The sequence below is a fragment of the Talpa europaea genome, assembly GCF_964194135.1.
Source record: "Talpa europaea genome assembly, chromosome: 11".
Taxonomy (NCBI): domain Eukaryota; kingdom Metazoa; phylum Chordata; class Mammalia; order Eulipotyphla; family Talpidae; genus Talpa; species Talpa europaea.
This window is the reverse complement of record NC_140078.1, coordinates 13,041,469-13,058,455: the sequence shown is the minus strand read 5'-3', so window position 1 is coordinate 13,058,455 and position 16,987 is coordinate 13,041,469. Positions and strand designations below refer to the sequence as shown.

General features: G+C 54.0%; 1 protein-coding gene across 2 annotated transcripts in view; it reads left to right on the top strand.

The window, feature by feature from the left end:
* Positions 1-251: 251 nt before the first annotated feature.
* Positions 252-16,987, top strand: part of PLCG1 (phospholipase C gamma 1) — a gene marked incomplete at its 5' end in the record, with an annotated part of 32,238 nt that continues 15,502 nt past the window's right edge. For both annotated transcript variants that reach the window (XM_084246915.1, XM_084246914.1), the window contains one exon: positions 252-468. In XM_084246915.1, the coding sequence (XP_084103041.1) occupies positions 252-468 (217 nt within the window). The remainder of the gene's footprint in view (positions 469-16,987) is intronic.

Below are 16,987 nucleotides of genomic sequence, written 5' to 3'. Positions count from 1 at the left end.
CCCCGCCCGGGCCCGCCCGGGGGTCGCGGGGCGCAGGCGCGGCGGGCGGGGGTCCCCCCACGGGCGCGCGGGCGCCTTTGTTCCCGGCGCCGGCCGGGGCGGGGCCCGCGCCCGCCCCGCCCCCGCTCAGGCCCCGCCCGCCTCCCCGCAGGAGCCGCCGCCGGGGCCCGCTCGCGGCCGCCTCAGCCGTCGCCGCCGCCCGCTCCCGCCCGCCGGGCCTGCGCCGCCGCCGCCGCGCCCGGGCCGGAGCCATGGCGGGCGCGGCGCCCCCCTGCGCCAACGGCTGCGGGCCCGGCGCGCCCTCGGACGCCGAGGTGCTGCACCTCTGCCGCAGCCTGGAGGTGGGCACCGTCATGACTTTGTTCTACTCCAAGAAGTCGCAGCGGCCCGAGCGGAAGACTTTCCAGGTCAAGCTGGAGACGCGGCAGATCACGTGGAGCCGCGGCGCCGACAAGATCGAGGGGGCCAGTAAGTGCGCCCCCTCCCCGGGGCGGGCGGCGCGGGCGCGGGGGGGCCGGCGCGCCCCGGCCGGCCGCGGGAGCCGCTCGGGCGAACTTTGGGGCCCTCCCCCGGCCCCGCCCCCGCGCGGGCTCCGGGGGTTCCCGGGGGCGGGGGGCATCCGGGTCCTCGGTCACCTGACAGGACACCCCCTCCCCCAGCCCGGGGGGTTGTGCCCGGCGCTTTGTCCAGAGGCCTGGGACGCGCCGCGGGTTGGAGGCCGGCGGGGCGGACGTCGGGTCCCCCACATCCCGGCGGGGGCGGGCGGGCGGGCGGGGGAGGGAGCCGAGACGGCGGCCCCCGAACGTGGGGCCGGACCGGACGGTCAGCGGCTGCCACCCCTTCTCCAGAAAAGAGCGGCCTTGGTGGAACACTCCGGACCCCCAGGCCGGCCTCTTACTTGCAGCGGAATCTTTGGGTTCCCCTGAGCAGGACTCGGGCGGATGTTGGGGTTGGGGTGATTCTGGAGCAGAGCCGGGCCTGCTCGTCTCCCTCTGGGGGAGCGGGAGGAAGGTGGTCCTGTTCGGTCTGGAAGAGCCTGAAAGCAAGCAGTCGTTGCTTCCCTCCCTGCCCCCCTTCTTTGGTCCTAAAGATGAATTTGGGTGTCTGTGGACGAGCAGACACCCAGAGCCAGGACAGGAACTTTGGGTAAAGGAGTCAGGCGCCCCGTGCTGTGGGAAGCACGTTCTCAAGAGCCTCGTTCCAGAAGGGCCAGCCTTGGTGCCTCTCGAGTAGGCAGCCAGTTGGGGTCTAGCCGGCTGTGTTCCGTGTCCAGGGAGCCAGAAACGGCTACTCTTACTGGTTTCCTGCCTTTTTGTCTCCCAGGCTTGAGTTTGGCTGCTTTTGTGCAGGTCCCTGAGGAGAAAGAAGCGGGGGATTTTTAAAAACCCCACGGCTATTCCACTTAGCGCGCGCCTGTGCTGTGCCCAGTTGGGCAGCCAGCTCCGCCGTCCATTCCTGCGTGCGAGCACGAGAGAGTGTCTGCAGCTCAGGCTGTGGGTTGCTTCCTGCAAGGACCCCCAGAGACTGATGTTAGAGCCAGATTCAGAACTATGTCTGCGTGGTGAAGGGGGGGGCGTCAGCTAGTGACACCCCCAAAGGAAGGGCCTACAGACCTTCTTGGGTATGTAGCTGTAGATGGTTGAGGAGATTGGGAGGAAGGTCGGTCTTGTGGTGAGGCAGCATCCGCAGCTACAAACTCCAGATCCCACACAGCTGCTGAACTCTAAGTGGCAGCCTCCTGCTTCTGTGCCCCCATCATCACTCTCAGCTGTTGGGAGAAAATTTTAGTGACTTGAGTATCCAGATTCCAAAGTGGAGGAAGGAGAGATACTGTGGAGAGCTGCACAGCTCTGGGAACATCACCCAGGCCTCAGGCTCTGGGCACAGCCCCCATCCTTGCTTCTGTGATCTTCTCTGCTCTGCTGAATGGGTGGCAGTGGCTGAAGGTGCCAGATAAAGATCTGGATAGTAGACTCTCTTAAACCGTGAATGTGACCAGGAGGCAGTAAGTGCAACATAGTGGTTGAAGACAGGCTGGGTTTGGAGCCCACATATTAGTTATATACCTCCTGGTCTGTTACTTATTTACTCTGAGCCTTCATGTCCTCATCTATAAAATGCATGTGAAACATTCTAGCATGTGCCTGAAAGAGAGTAAGTGTTTGATAAATGTGAGGTGTTAGTAGCAAAAGCAATAATAAACTCTGGCTGCTCTTCTATACCCTGGACTGGGTTGAGGGAGGATGAGTGTGTCAGTAAGAGAGGGAGAAGGTGCAAGGGAGGAGGACAGGGACCAAGGTCGCATTTCACTTAGAGCGCCACCCAGAGAAAGGAGGAAAATGGTTTTGCTTTGTCCCAACCCATCACTCGCTCACCCACCTACCTTGTAAAACAGTGTCTATGTAGATTAAGTATATGGAGATTTGCACATCTGACTCCTGGGTATGACTTTCTTGTTTGTAAGTTGGGATCTGAACAGAAGGGGGTGAGGGAAATCTAGTCCATAGTGTCTCAGACCTTTGGGCAATGGAGGCAAGAATGTGAGGACCTGATGACCTCAGCCCCTGTGGATTGGGCCAGCCAGAGGGGTACAGATTCAGTGATCTATCGTTAGCTGGCATTTGAGAGGTCCGGGTAAAAGGGCTGGTAGATCTCATGTGGAGTTGAGACCTTACACATGGAACCTCCCACAGAAGCTACCCTATTTGTGCCTGCTTATGGGCACACCTATCGGGGCCTTCTGATTGCCGCAGTTCCGCTGTGCAGGCTCTGAGGAAAGTTGGGTTGCCAGCCGGGTCTCCTGCCACCTGGCCTCTTACCCAAATTCCTCAGGTGTCTGACCTTTTTTGGCTCACCCTGCCAGGGTACCACACAATACGGGTAACCTGACTGGCCCTGAAGGGGAGCTGATGTGGTGCAGTGAAAGTACACAGCACTCATGTAGGAGACCTCTTCTGGCCTCCTGCCCTCTCTTGCCTTCTCACTTTTCCACTTGGGAAGTGGGACTGCGCCTTCTGGTCTCGGGGCGCCTGGGGGATGGGGAAAATCCCCCACAAAAGAGGGATGGGGAAGTGCTTTGTGGCCAGTTGTCATTGTGGTACCTTAGCAACCAGGCTGGTGTTTAGCTTTTCATGTTGCATATAGTGACATAAGTGAATACAAAGCAGTTCCAGACTGCCTGCTGAGTGCTACAGAGCCCTTTCTTCATGTTTCCTTGGCTAATTGTCACAAGGGCCCTGGGACTAGTCCATTTTAATGAGGGAATGAAAATACAGGGTAGGACTGTGCCACGGGTAACAGTGCTGGTGTGTGACTGCACCTTACCTGGACCCAGCCCTCAAGTCACTGGCTGACTGGCCAATCCCAAGATGACTCCCCTAGGCTTGTGCTGTGAGTGGGCCTCAGGCCCTGTGGTCTGCGTTGCTCCTCTGTGAGGAAAAATCTTCATAATCAGACCACATTACAGTCTTGGCCTCTTTGGCTGCCCAGTTTCCCCTTCTGGGGTGAGATGGTTCAGTAGGGATCTTTGTGGGCACAGTGGCTCAGGAGGAGCCTTTGCGAATGGCAGCCAAGCATGTCTCTGGGGCCTTTCGGAGCCCCAGGCTTTCATGTACTCTTCAGTTGATACTCTTCTAGATGCTCGGCCCCCTTGGGTGGCGAATGAAAACAGATCCTTGGCCTCAGGGAAACTAAAACAATAACAACTCTGGGTGGTACCTTTGGTGATAGTTGGGTTGGGCGTAGGGGAAGAAAACGACTTTGATAAAGTGGGTAGGCTCAGCAGCAGGTGATACTGGGACTTGGCCTCTGTCGTGGTGAGGAGACAAACCAGAGGCTCCCTGAGGGCTGAGCCCAGGGCATGTAAGAGGGGCCAGGCTGTTTGCTGCAGTGGGAGAGGGACGAGAGCACATGTTCATATCTCCAGAGCTAGCGCCCCTGCCTGTGTGTTTCCTGTCTCTAGTGTTTCAGTGTATATGCTGCCGAAGCACTCTGTAGTTTTTTCCAGGGGAAGTCAGACCTCAGTGTTTCCTCAGCACCCCAGGCTTGCCCTGATGTGTAGGTTTCCAGACCAGCCCTGCCAGGTCCCCTGTCCAGCGGGGCCGTCTCTGTTTCCTGTGAACCTAGAAAATGGGCCTGCTTTATAGATGACTTAGCACACCCAGCATTGGGGGCTCCCACCTTTTGCTTTCCTGTGTGTGTGCGCGTGCGCGCGTGCGTACACGCACACACAAGTGCATAGGCTTTACTCACAAGTTAGAGATCTTGGTCCTTAGATTTTGATTTGGGTAGCCCCTTGGAATGAGGGCATTTATTTCTTTAATAAATATTTGCCCAGTGCTAGGCACTGAGAGTTCAAAGGATGTATGCGATCTGGTCTGCCATTGAGGAGCTCCCAGACTCTTGGAAGAGACAGGCTTGGGAATGCATAATTATGACTGTGCACATCCCATATTAAAGGTGTGTGCCTAGAGCTGAGTACAGAGTAACAAGAGCTGCTAGGCGAACTGGGGTTAAGGGGATAGAGCCAGGAAGGCTTCACGGGGGATGTCAGCTGCGACCTGGGCCTTGAGTGATTGGGGAGCTTGCTGCGGCTCTGGGGATCACTGTGCAGGGGGTCGTGAATGTGTTCTGTGTGATAGAGATGAAGCTGGGCTGGTTGGGCACAGTGTGCTCAGCAGGTTCCGCTTCATCCTGTAAGCAGTGGCCGTCAGCACACACTGACGCAGGATTGACTTGCTTGTTTGGGAGCCATTGAGGAGAGGGTCCAATAAGCTACTGCAGTTTGTAGGAGAGAGGAGACCTCCTGAGGGAGAACAGGACGCAGTGGCAGTGGACTGGAGGGGACTGGACTGGGCCTGCAGGGATGAAAGTGGAGCACAGAGTTTTAGAATTGGTCTCTGAACTCAGATTGCCAAAGTTAAAATCCTACCGTGCAACTTACTTACTCTGTGACCATGAGCATGTGACCACCTCTCTGGGCTCTGTCAGTATAAAAGTGGATAGCAGCAAGATGCTTTTATCTCCTTTTCGTGAAGATTCGAGGAGAATCTGTGTAAAGTGCTTTGCATTGAATGTGGCATGGTAAAATGCTCAGTGTGTGGGGAGTCTCACAGGAGGAAGCTAAGGATTAAATTTTCCAGGAAGACCCACATAGTGGAAGGGAGCTGAACACCTGTTGTATTGAGGGGTTGGTACTTGGCCACTAACCCTTGGATTCTGAGTCGCAGACACCGCCCCCTCCCCGCACACACATGCACACCCATGCACACACAACCCTCTGTTGCCAGGATTCTTCCCCACTGCTGTCACGGGTGACAGGGCCGTTGACTGGAAAGAGCTGTGTAGTATCATGTGGCGGCATCAGAATGGCCTATTTCTAAGTGCTTAGCCCAGAGAAATGCTCAGCAAATTGACGGGAGAACCGTGTCTTGCATGAAGTATTTTATTTTTTTTTTTAAAGATTGATTTATTTATGCATACAAAAACCAAGGTGTAGGGCAGAGCTGCAGGGGGTGAGAGGATTCACCAGAGACAGAGCAGGAACAGGACAGGCAGACTGACTGAAATACACTGCTGAGGGGAGCAGCGGGTGAGACAGGAGAGGTGTGCGCCATGTGGGTTATCTCCTTGGCTAGGGATCAAACTCATGTTGCAGTGGCTGATGATGGCTTGATAGTGCTGTGTCTTTAACCCCTGCACCACCAGGGAGGTCCTCTTGCACCAAGTGTTTTAATGCCACCACCTCATTATGGGGGGGCCTGCCTCTGCCATCACCATCCATTAGTGGTGTCTCTCCCTACTCTCCAGTTTCCTATGGGAGATGGCTTTAGGGAGGGCAGAGATGGGTACGTTGGAGGGAGAAAATGAGGCCTAATATCACAAAGATTAGAAAATTGACTTCTTTACCCTCTCTCTCCCTCTCAGAGAACTGAACAAGTTATTGGGGGCTTTAAGGAGAGTCCTAGGAGAGTTAGGAGTAGGGTAGGAGGAAGGGAGTAATTCCTTGTGCCCTGGTAGAGAATCGTGGCACCTGTGCTTCCTTGGGGTCCAGTATTAAGAGCAGAATGATAACAAGACTAGGCAGAGCCAAGGGTGAGGCATGGCCTCCAACAGCCCTGGGTATTTGGGCTGCAGTAACAGAGGGTTTGTGGCTACAGTCACATGGGTTTGAGTCTCAACTGTGATCTTGGGCAAGTTACATTAACCTATCTGAAACTGATTTTCAGCTTAAAATTATTTCTTCCTTACAGAGGTGTATATTGACAGTAATCCAGTGAGACTGTATGTGAGTAAGAGATTTTATGTGAAAGTGCTCAGCACAGTGTTTGGCTCTTCATAAGTATTTGTTTCCTTTGCCTTCCCTTTAACTAACTGCAGAGGTCCATTTCTTTTCTCCACCACCAGAGCTTGCCACCAGTGCCCGCTCTGACAGCCTACACTAGAAGTCTGTTTCCTACTTATTTTCTTGGTTCCTTCCCTGAATCTGTATACAGAGGACCAGGGCATGAGAAAAATTGGGCTTTTGAATAGTCACCAGAGTTCAGGGAGTATTTTCTCAACTGTTTTGTTGATTGAGCTCCACAAGAATTTCATGATTCAGGAGAGCGCAGCAGTTACAGACGAGGGAATCAAGACCCCAAGGGCAAGGTCAGAGCAGTGCTGGGACCAGAGCTTAGAATTTTGATTTGCGTTGCAATGTTCAGGAGAAAGTGACAGTAAGGATGTTCCCATAAGACCAGAGTTTCTTTTTATGTGGCCAGAGATACCTGACCTCTCCTCTGCCTTCCAGCTAGACGTACTGTTCCACCAGCCTGGGCTTCCATCTGTGGGCGCACTGGACTCATTGACCCCACCTGGGTCCTCTGTGGCCCTCATCTTGCCATGGCTCCCCCATTGAGACGCTTCCTCACAATCATCCAGCGAGTGAAGCAGCAGCTTATTTGGGGGTGGGAGGGGGGACAGAATAGACTCGCTCTGACTTGCCCTTACTGGCTCATGTAACAGCCACACTTGAGCCTCTACCAGAGAAATGGGAGCCTGGGCTCCTCGCCCCCAGTGCTGGGAGAGGGCCTTTCCAGGAGTCCTGAGGATGACACGCTCAGGTGCGTGCGTGCAGCCTCATGTGCTTGCTTTATCCCACATTTACTGTGAGCCCAACTGCTGAATGTCAGGCACACTGAACTGAATGTGATTGTGCCAGACCCTGACTTGCTCGCGGTGGCAATAGCAGCTGCACCTGGTGTGCTTTCATAGCGTCATAGCTGCTGTTTCCTTAAAAAACAAACGATCCTCCAGACCCAGCTTTCTTGGGTCTCTACACCCTGGTGCTTTTCTGGCTTCAGACTCTGGTATTTGCTGCTGTGCCACACAGCTAGAATCCAGTAGCAAACACAAAGGTTAAGAAAGACACAACCACAAAGAACACATACAGCCAGATAGATTAAATAATTATGGGCCTGGGGAGTGTTGTAAAGGAAATAAGCCAGTCTGCTCTGTTAGTCAGGAGAGGTTGAGGGTGCTGCCATAATGAGTGACCCCAGATCTCGGTGGCTGACAACCAAGGTTCATTTCTCTTTTATGCTGCATATGCATGTCTTGCCCGTGCACACCTTGGGGAGTAGCCTCAGTGGTTCTTGCTCAATCCTCCGTATAGTCTGAATACTCTGGGCAAACAAGACAGGAGAGGGGTTTGGAGAATGGAGCCTGGGGAAGAATTAGTTCCTGTTAATTGGGCATGGAGAGCGGTGAGTGTGGCTGTGCTGTTGTGAGTAGGCTGCTACTTGTTTGGGTTAAGAGGCAGCCTTGGCTGAGGTCTTGGAAATAAGTCACTTGTGTTAAGATTTTGAGGTATTATTGTGTGCGCTTGCCTAGTTGTTGTCTCTCTGCCTTTGCCCCAACACGCATGCTCTTACTTGAGCTGCCCCTGAGCCTTGTTTGTTGTGGCCACAGCTTCCTGCTGTTGCCCCCAGTTAGAGTCTTTCATCACCTCTCAGCACAGCTGCTCCCCACAGCCCCTTCACTGGGTGTGCTGGGTTATCCAGAGGGAATGGGGAACATGGACACTAAAAGACCTTTAAAGAGTGCCCTCAGCTACCAGAAAATAGTGAGAGAAGTGTGAGGAGGAGGTGGTCCTGAATGCCCGGGTTGGGGAAAGTGGTAGGGAGGACTTGGGCATAGTTGCTTTTGGGGAGGCCTATAGTCCCAGGAGATGGGACTTGAGAGTGTCCACTTGCATTCCTGGTTCAGTCCTTAAAGTTCTCAGCCCCTCCTTGCAAGACTAGTTCTTTCATGGTGTTGCTTGGCTAGTCTTTGAGAGGCTGCAGTGGCTGTGTGCCCAGGCACAAGTACTAGCTCTCTCCCCACTCGTCACCTCCTAGGAACTGGGCCCATCCTGGGGGAAGCAGGGAGGGCTCCTTTTTATAGCCCACATGCAGGCTTTGTGTATAGGCTCTGCTGCTTCCTTCCGGGCCCTTCCCTGTGTTGGCGGGTGGCCCTGTCTTTAGCAAGACTCAGGATGCAGAATAAACCGGGCAGGGCTTTCTCCTGCAGAAGACTGGCATCTCCTCTGCCAAGCCCAGGCTTAGCACAGAGGAGCTGGCATTAGGAAGCAAGAAAAGGAGGTGACCTAGTCCTTGGTCCTGGGAAGCTTGCAGTCTGGAACAGGAGAAAATCATGAAAACCTGTGGCTGGCATGAGACAGCATGTGCCTACAGTGAGCCCAAGCACCCATGCAGAATCGGCTTTCTCTCTGTAGCAGCCAGCCCTGCCCCTGTGGGTTCCCTCTTTCCCTTCCTGCGGCTGGCACAGCATGCCAGCGTGGGTTAGAGGAGCGGTACAAAGGTGGTGAGGCGTCTGGGAACAGGTGTAGGCTCAGGCCTCGAACGACTGACCAGAATGTGAGGGTTTTGGCCTTGCTGAGGGACCACGTTCTTCCTAGGTAGGGGTAGGCCATTCACCTTGGGGTTGGCGTCCTGTCTTCTTGATACCTGGAGATGTGGCTGAGCTGAAATATCCTAAGGGAACTGATTAAGGGATGCCTCCAGGGCACAGTTTCCTTGGCTTGGCCTTGTCCATGGAGGAGGTAGGGTATTGATCACAGCGGACTGTGTAGCTGTGGGTGTGTGGTACGGGAATTCTAACCTCTTGGGATTGAGTGAACTTAGCTTCAGACCCAGAGTGTGGGCCCAGGTTCATAGAGTGACTAACCCTAGGAAGGAGGAGAAGAGTTGGCCACACGTCCCACAGACTTCTCAGCCCCTTGGGGGGCAGGAAGTTGGGCAGCCACAGGGGTAAGGTATGAGGGGTTCCTCTCATGCTCTGCAGACCACTTCTCCCTCTTCCACCTGTGGTCCTCTGGCTCTTTGGAGGCAACCCTCATCCTGTCCTCGGCACATGCTCCACAGCAATCCTTGAGTGTGCTGTACCTGTGTTCATTGTCAATCCCTAGCTGGGGATGTAGCCTTTCAGGAAGCTTTTGGTGTTTCCACTGAGGAGGTTAGAAAAGGTGGCAGGTGTCAGTTTGTTAGGGTTATGCTCAGGCCCTCTCAGGGCCAGCATCCTCTCCAGTAAGAGCAGAATGCATAGAACTGTTGGTCCCTGGCCTGAGAGCTGTCCCACCCTGGAACCATGAGGCTCTGTGCAAACCGGGTGGAAGGTGAAGCCAGAGGCTGTTTTTAAGAGAGCAGAACTAGGGTGTTAAAATCAGAAAGGGGAGGTCCCAAGGTAGCATCCTTTTCAATAGGGGATGTGATTTTGAAGAATGTGAGCTGGACTTCTGGGGAGTCAGTGAGTTAGGCAAGTTCCTGGGGCCTTGCCTCCCCAGGAAGCAAAAGAAGCAAAAGGAGAGATGTTTGACTTTGTGCCAAAGGGACTGTGGCCAGATGCTGAGGAGAGTCTGGGACAAGCAGCTCTAAATAGAAGAGCCCACTGGGGTGTGCCCACGCAGGGTCTGAGGGAGCAGGTCCCTGACATGAAAACTCCCTTTTACTTGAGCGTCTCCTGTCTCCTGGTCAAGGTTGACCCTGTTGGGGTTTTAAGTGCTGGTACCACATCTCTCCCAAAAGAGGGAGCTGACTAGCCCGGCTGGTGGTGGCAGTGACACAGAAACTAAACAGGCGGAGGGCTGTGAGGCTGGTGAGGTGACATGGGGCACAGCGCACTCCACAGGGAAAGGCCTGTCTCTGCCTCATTCCAGCCCCTGTTACTCAGACTGCCAGTCAGAGGTCTGATGTTTCCTTGGGGAAGGGAGGCACCAGATTTTTCTTTTCTTTTTCTAACACATGCGATTTCCTGCTAGGCAGTGGGGCATTGAGGCTGACAGACGTGTCCATGCCCCCAGGGAGTGCTCTCCAGTAGAGACAACAGTCAGTCAAATGGCCTTACAATACACCCACAGTGCCCACTCTTCTAGGTGCTTGGTAAATATGATTGTGAGCAAAAATAAAGCCTGTAGGACTTGCTCAGAGATTAGATTGCAGGCAATGAGAGAAAAATGTTAAGGACGATTTTAAGGATGATAGTTTATGTCCTGTTTGGAGGTGATAATTTACCTGACCCAAGGCAGTAGCAAGAGGCGTGGATTTTGGTGGGAGAAGACAGTGTGTTTGTTTTTGAGGTGTTGACTTTAAGATGTTTTTGACATGAACAAGTAGAGACAGCAAGTGGGCAGTGGATTGAAGAGTCCGAAGCATAGCGGCGAGGGATGGCCTAGTGATCTGCTTGTGAATTATCTGTTACGGGAGGCACTTCAAGCTGTAGGTGTGGATGGCATTGCTAGGAAGAAGGTAGGGCATCAGGAGAGAAGACCTCGTTCTGGGCCTTCATGAAAGCCGGTGTGTGATGGGGATGGACTTGGAGCCCAAGAAAAAGCTGAAAAACCAGAAGGTGTGAGGGAGAAGGCACAGGCAGAACTTCGAGCTGGTGGGCCGTATTGATTGCTCCGAGGGTCAGGAAAGAGGCTAGAAAAGTGACTTAAGCGCAGTTCTCTGCCTCTCCAAGTGGCTACTATGGGGAGGGAACTTCCTTGGACCATTGAAGATGAGCTGTTCTGGGGCCTTGCAGACAAAGGCCGTCTAGAAAGAAAGTGAGTGGCATCAGCTGGCAGGGGAGGCAAGGGACAGCTCATGGGACCTTTGCCCCAGAGGTGACCCACAGTCTGCAGGGTAGAAAAGTTGGGATCAGTACCTCTCCTTGCGGTGGCTTCCCTCACTGTGGCATTGAAGGCCGGCATGGCCCCACCTTCTCTCCCCTCCCATTTTGTTCCCTGAACAACCAAACTGCTGTGCCAGTGCCTTGGCTTCTGTGGTCCCCTCCGCCCGGTGTGGGCTGGTCAGCCCACCATACCTGCCTTCCTCAGGCCTGAGACGTCCCAGGTAGAACTGCTCACTTTCTCGGTTGCTCTCAGGCCACAGACATCTCCCTGTCTCCATCTTTGCTCAGCCTCTTACTTATCTACTTCCCCATCTGTTTCCTCCACCACTCAGGGGCTTTCTGAGGGGCAGGAACTCAAATGCCTTATTGATCTCTTTATCTGAGATCCAAAGGAGGGCCTGGTGTGGAGGAAATAGGTGCCTAATAAGGGTTTGCTCAGATGATGGAGTGAACAAGCCTAATAGACAGCCGCTGGGCTCTCTCCCAGCTTTGAGTTGGGGGGTGGGGGGGGGGTGCCTCTTTTCCCTTCCTTCTTTTGTGTCCTGGCCATGCTGTTCTACTCGGAGTTGGGTGGGATTCGCCTAGCATCCTGGGAAAGAGGGCTGCCTGTCTGGGCCTGGGGTAGCCTTGCTATAGCTGCCTGCTTTCCTGTGTATACATACCCAGTGTCAGGGGTGGTCAGAGAGTCCCAGTTCTGCCCTGAACCACCCTGAAACCATACAGTACCCTTTGGCACCTCCATTTCCTCATTGCTCCGAAGAATAGATGTGTCTAGAATCTAGATTCTAGATGATTCATGTACTGGCGAGGATCCTCTACAGCTGTGACCTGAAGCAGTGAGTACATAGGGGTGCAGGATCCCTCCTAGGAGGGTCCCACAGACCTCTGTCCAGCTGTCTGAGTGACCTTTTCCTGTTTACCAAGGTGTGGAAGAGGGGCTAAATGCCAAGTCAGGCCTGGCTGCTCTTCTCTGTCAGGTGTCTGGGGGAGCAGTGACTGCTAAAAGCCCAGCTGGGAGCAGAGGCTGAGCTCTGTCCTTAGTATACTCTGGGCTTAAGGGTTTGGCTGGGGCTGCCTTACGTGTGTGCTGGAAGGCACACTCTGCCAAGGTCCTCTCCAGTCAGGTTTGAAGGCTGCTGCTACACAGAAGTGAGGAGAGAAGCCCCAGCCTTGCCATCCCTTTGCTACCCCACCCTTTGCCTGGATCCTCACCTTCCAGTTAGAGGTAGATCGCTACCCATGCCTCTGCTTTCGCCTTCCTCTCGTGGGCTGCTTTGACTTTTTCTCCTGGAAGGGAGAAGGTTGTAGTCTCAGAACAGAAAAGACGACAGGAGGAAAACACTCACTCCTTCCAGAGGCCTTGGCCAATAAGCAGCCAGTGTGGAAACTGCTGTGCCCCTGACTACGTCAACTTCCTTTTCCTCCTGTGCCCATGTTCTTTGTCTTTTTCAGCCACCCCCATCCTTCCTTCATTGCTATGAAAGTCCTGTCAAAGTTGTATGTTCCGGGCTGATAGAGCATCCTGGGGTGCCGAGCCCCTTTGCCTCTGGGGTGCAGTGCCTGTTCTCCCTTTGGGGGGCTGTGCAAGGACCTTTTTGTGTAGCAGTGGTAGAACTGTGGGGCTGGATTGCTTAGGCTTGTGGCTTCTTCTGTCTCATTATCCTCTAGGGAAGAAGACTCCTCGCCATTTGTGTTCCCTCAGGCCCTGGGTGTGTAGTTTCTTTGGAAGGTGATGAAGGTAGTGGCTGACCTGGGGGCGGAGAAGGGGCTCGCTGGGAGTGGCCCATGGTTTGCCTCAGCTATGGGTGGAGAGTGACTGATAGATCTTTTCCGGGATGATCTATACACTTCTTTGAATCTCCTGCTGGCCTTGGTTTAGGCCCAAGCAGAGCCTGGTACCCAGAGTGCCCTGCCTTTTTCACAGTCTTGTGTCTCCTAATCTCCATCAGCTTCCTGTGGTTCCCACAGACTACAACCCTCCCAGCATTTCCAGATTGCATTGGCCCCAGGGGCCATGTCCCCCTAAATGTGCCTGATCTTCCTGTTTCTGCCCTCACTTTCCTTTCACTGACCAGTGCGTTTCCATATTTGTTACAGCGCCTTGCAGCTCCACTGCAGCACCTCTTTCAGGAAGCCTTCCAAGATACCGTATTTGAGCCTTTGTGACTGCTGCTGTTTCTTTTAGCAGTTACCTCTGGAGCCTTGATAGGCTCCCTACTAGCCCTAAGCACTGTGTACACAGCTTGCGGCCACTCCAGGACCTGGATTTAGGGAATGGAGAGAGAAATCAAATGTGGTTTCTTCCTTGGAGAGCTCCCAGCCCAGAGGCCTAAATACCAGTAAGCACTGACTGTGACAGGAGTGGTGGGGCACCAGGTGCGTCATGGGCCTGGGCTGACTGAAACATAAGTGTGGGCATGGGCGTGGCATGTGCCAACTCGGGTCTCGTCTCTGTGGCTCCTTGCCTTGACTGGACTCGGGCCCTTATGAGGAGGACTGGGCTTCATCCACTTCCCTCCAGCACCCTCTGTAGGGCATCTGGGGGCTCACGTTCACCCATCCCCCCGTCCAGGTAATAGTCACTAACCTCTTTCGCCCTCTTTACATTTTAATAAAACGCTTTATATTTTGGATTGTACAATATATCATGACTTGCAGTTTTTTAAAGTTGCAACTTGTATTTACTTGTCTTTTTATACGGGTGGTTTACAGCAAAGTGATGCAGAGAAAGCAGGTTTCACATCCAGAACTGGGAGCGATGTGTCCTTTCCTTCTGGGTTGTTTTTGTTTTTTTTGTTTTTTGTTTTTTTCCTTTTTTGATTATACTGATTTCCTTGGCTATATCTTCTTCATTTGGGGGCTTTAATTTTCAGTATGTCCTCCTGTTCCGTTCCGGTAAAATCACTGTCATGGCTTTCACATCACGGACAGCTCTCTGCAGCCCAGTGAAGGCTCACCAGGCGTGGCCCTCCCAGCTGCAGATGAGGAAAGTGAGGCTCAGCGATTCCTTGCCTCCTGGCTACCCTGCCAGTGCTTTCCCTCACCTGATAGGTGAGGGGCAGGGGATCTCTCTCTGTGTAGGACTGTTTAGAAAGTGACTTCATTGAGAGCAGAGGATGCTGGAATCAACTCTTGGCCAAGAAACTAGAGTCTAATACAGGGTCTCAGATTTGATGCTTGGACTTGCTCCCCCCATTTTAGGACCACCATGGTTAGGGGGAAGCCACATTTCTACCCTCTGGGGCAGGGTTGGGAGAATCATGAACCAGGCTCATTAAGGACCCCTGAGAAAGGCTTGATACCCTCCCTTGATGCCTCACTTCTCTTCCCTGGGGTTCCTCTTGTCCTGGGAGTGTGCCCCTATCCATGTCCCAGCAGTAGCCGTGTCCGTGCACTGGGCAGGAGGAGAGCTGGTGACCGGCTTATGGCTTGGCCTTATGTTCAGGAGGGGTGGGGGACAGAATTCGAGACAGGAAGCAGCCCTACCTCCAGAGGACTGACCACAGACAGTGTCCTCTGTGGTCATTGTCCTCTACCCCGTCCCAGGCTCCAGACTGGCTGCCTGCCATTTAGCTTGTCCCCTTGATGGCACCCTCCCCTCTCTTTCCCCAGCGGAGTGGGTGCCGTCCCAGGGCTGGGGGCCTGCTTTCCTGTGGGGGCAAGTTCTGAGCCGGCCCTAAGAGTAGCAACAACATCCGTTGTTGCTGTCGAGCTGCACTGCTCCCAAATGTGCTTGGGATCACATCAGTTCCTTGGCTCAGATGAGGAAATTGAAGCTCTTAAAGGGAAAGTGACTGCCTTGCTGGTAAGTCCAAAAGGCAGTTGCTTTCCAGATCTGCCTGACCCACACACTCTGCTTTGAGGAGCTGCTGGTCTTTAATTTTTGGTTCTCAGGCAGGAGTTTATCCACTTGGCCAAGAGTGGAGAGAAGGGAGGGTCTCCTTGTCTAGTCACATAAGCCTTGGTTTTGCAAATTGAGTCTTGTGGCATTTTGCCTCAGTACTTAGAGCTGCCCCTGCTGCCAAGCAGCCAGCATGTCCTTCCACATAAAAACAAAGACAACAGCCAGTCTAAGGTTGGGGGCAGTGGGGCAGACCGATGCTGACTCTTCCATGTGATGTCTTTGTGCAGCAGTCTGTGTCTGCCAAAGGGTCACGGCGGGCACACCTCTCTGCAAGCCCTCCTTTTTTGTCTGGGATCTACCAAAGAGGAGGACAGCTCCACATATGCTTGGAACTAGGTCTTTGTGATTTCACATCTGTCTTCTGTTCTGTACCTCCCCCCATATGTGAGGTGGTGGGGTACACATGTCCCTAGACTGTTGGTGAGCGTGCAGGTGGGGTGCTGTGTGGCTGGAACAGGCTCAGGATGTGGTCTTGGAATTAGAGCATGTTTGCATGCACTTACCTGAACTCAAGGGCTGCAAGAGACCCTCTTGTCCCCATACACCACGAGACCGCTTTTTGGGCTGGGGAAGTGGCTGCTTGAATTTATTTTCTTGGGTTGAAGCAGCTATGGCTCTGCTTCATCTCTCCTAGGTTTGGGTTTGCTCCAACAGAGCCTGGGCATGTGGCTGCAATTCTCTCCCATGCTGCCCTGTGTCAAGGGCACAAGGCACAGACTCAGGGGGCAGGCATTCTCCAGAATTCACTGGGACCAGCATTTCCTCGCAGGGCCCTACTGCAGCACTGTGAGGTGGAGGGAATGCCCAGTTTACTGATAGAGAAACCAAGGCTGAAAGAGGGAAGGAGTACCCAGAGTCACATAGCTAGAATTTAAGACCTTGTGTGCGTATTCTCTGCTAGGCCTGGGCAACCTCTAGGAAAGGGATGGTCAGAGCCAACTTCCTGGTCTGTGGGAAGAGGCAGACCTCACCAGGGCCTACCAGTAGCCTGGCCTTGAGAAAGATCTTTAGCTCCCGAGAGCTGGCATGTGATGCTAGTCCCTGGCCCAGGGCAGGTGGCTCCTCATTAGCCCAAAACCTGTTAAGGAAGCCTAGTCTAGTTCTTCATGAGGGTTTGTGGGCAGTGAAATGCCAGAGACCGGGTCCTCCTCACAACCCAGGCGGTTTATCTTGTCACTGTCTACCATGACCATGCTTGGAATGGTGCTCACCCTGTCTGAAGCCTCGGCAGCCTTCTCATAGAACTCCGACCTGGAGGGGTTGGGGATGTGAGCACACTTTGGCTCCTGATGGGCGGAATTGGGGTTGTGTTTACAGCACCCAAGGAGGTCCTCTTTGGTTGGTGTGATTGTGGAGAAAGGGGTCTTTGTCATCAGCAGGCGCCCTACACTCCTTCCCACTATGTCCCCCGGGTTGTGGGATTCTGACCATGTCCTGAGAGACATATTCCTTGGCTCACTCCCCCATCTCCAGCCTAGGCAGGGCCTCTCAACCCCCCCCCCCCCGGCTTTTCTTTTTGAATGTTGTGTCCCCATGATTCTGAGCGGAGACCGGTGCTGGGTCAGTGGTTTTCTGGGATTAGGATGCTGCTCTCCTCCTCTGAACAGTTCTTCCCTCCCCAAGCTCCCAGGTCCTTGGAAGGCTCTCCTGTCCTGCCTTTTCTGCCCCACTGCAGGCCTGACCCAGACCGTGCAGGATGGATCCCACCCCTCAGGGCGGAGGCTGTGCCTGCTCAGGGCAGTCTCTCGGGTCCCCACACTCAGGAAAGGAGACCCCACTGTATTCTGGGAGGCAGGAGGATGGGGGTGGGGTCAGGACATCATACAGGATGTGGCTTTCAAGAAACTGTAGAGCATCACACCCTGGTGGTGTCCTTTTCTGCCTGCTGTTGGCACCGTAGGCTTGGAGGGCCAAGCAGACGCCTCCTGATGG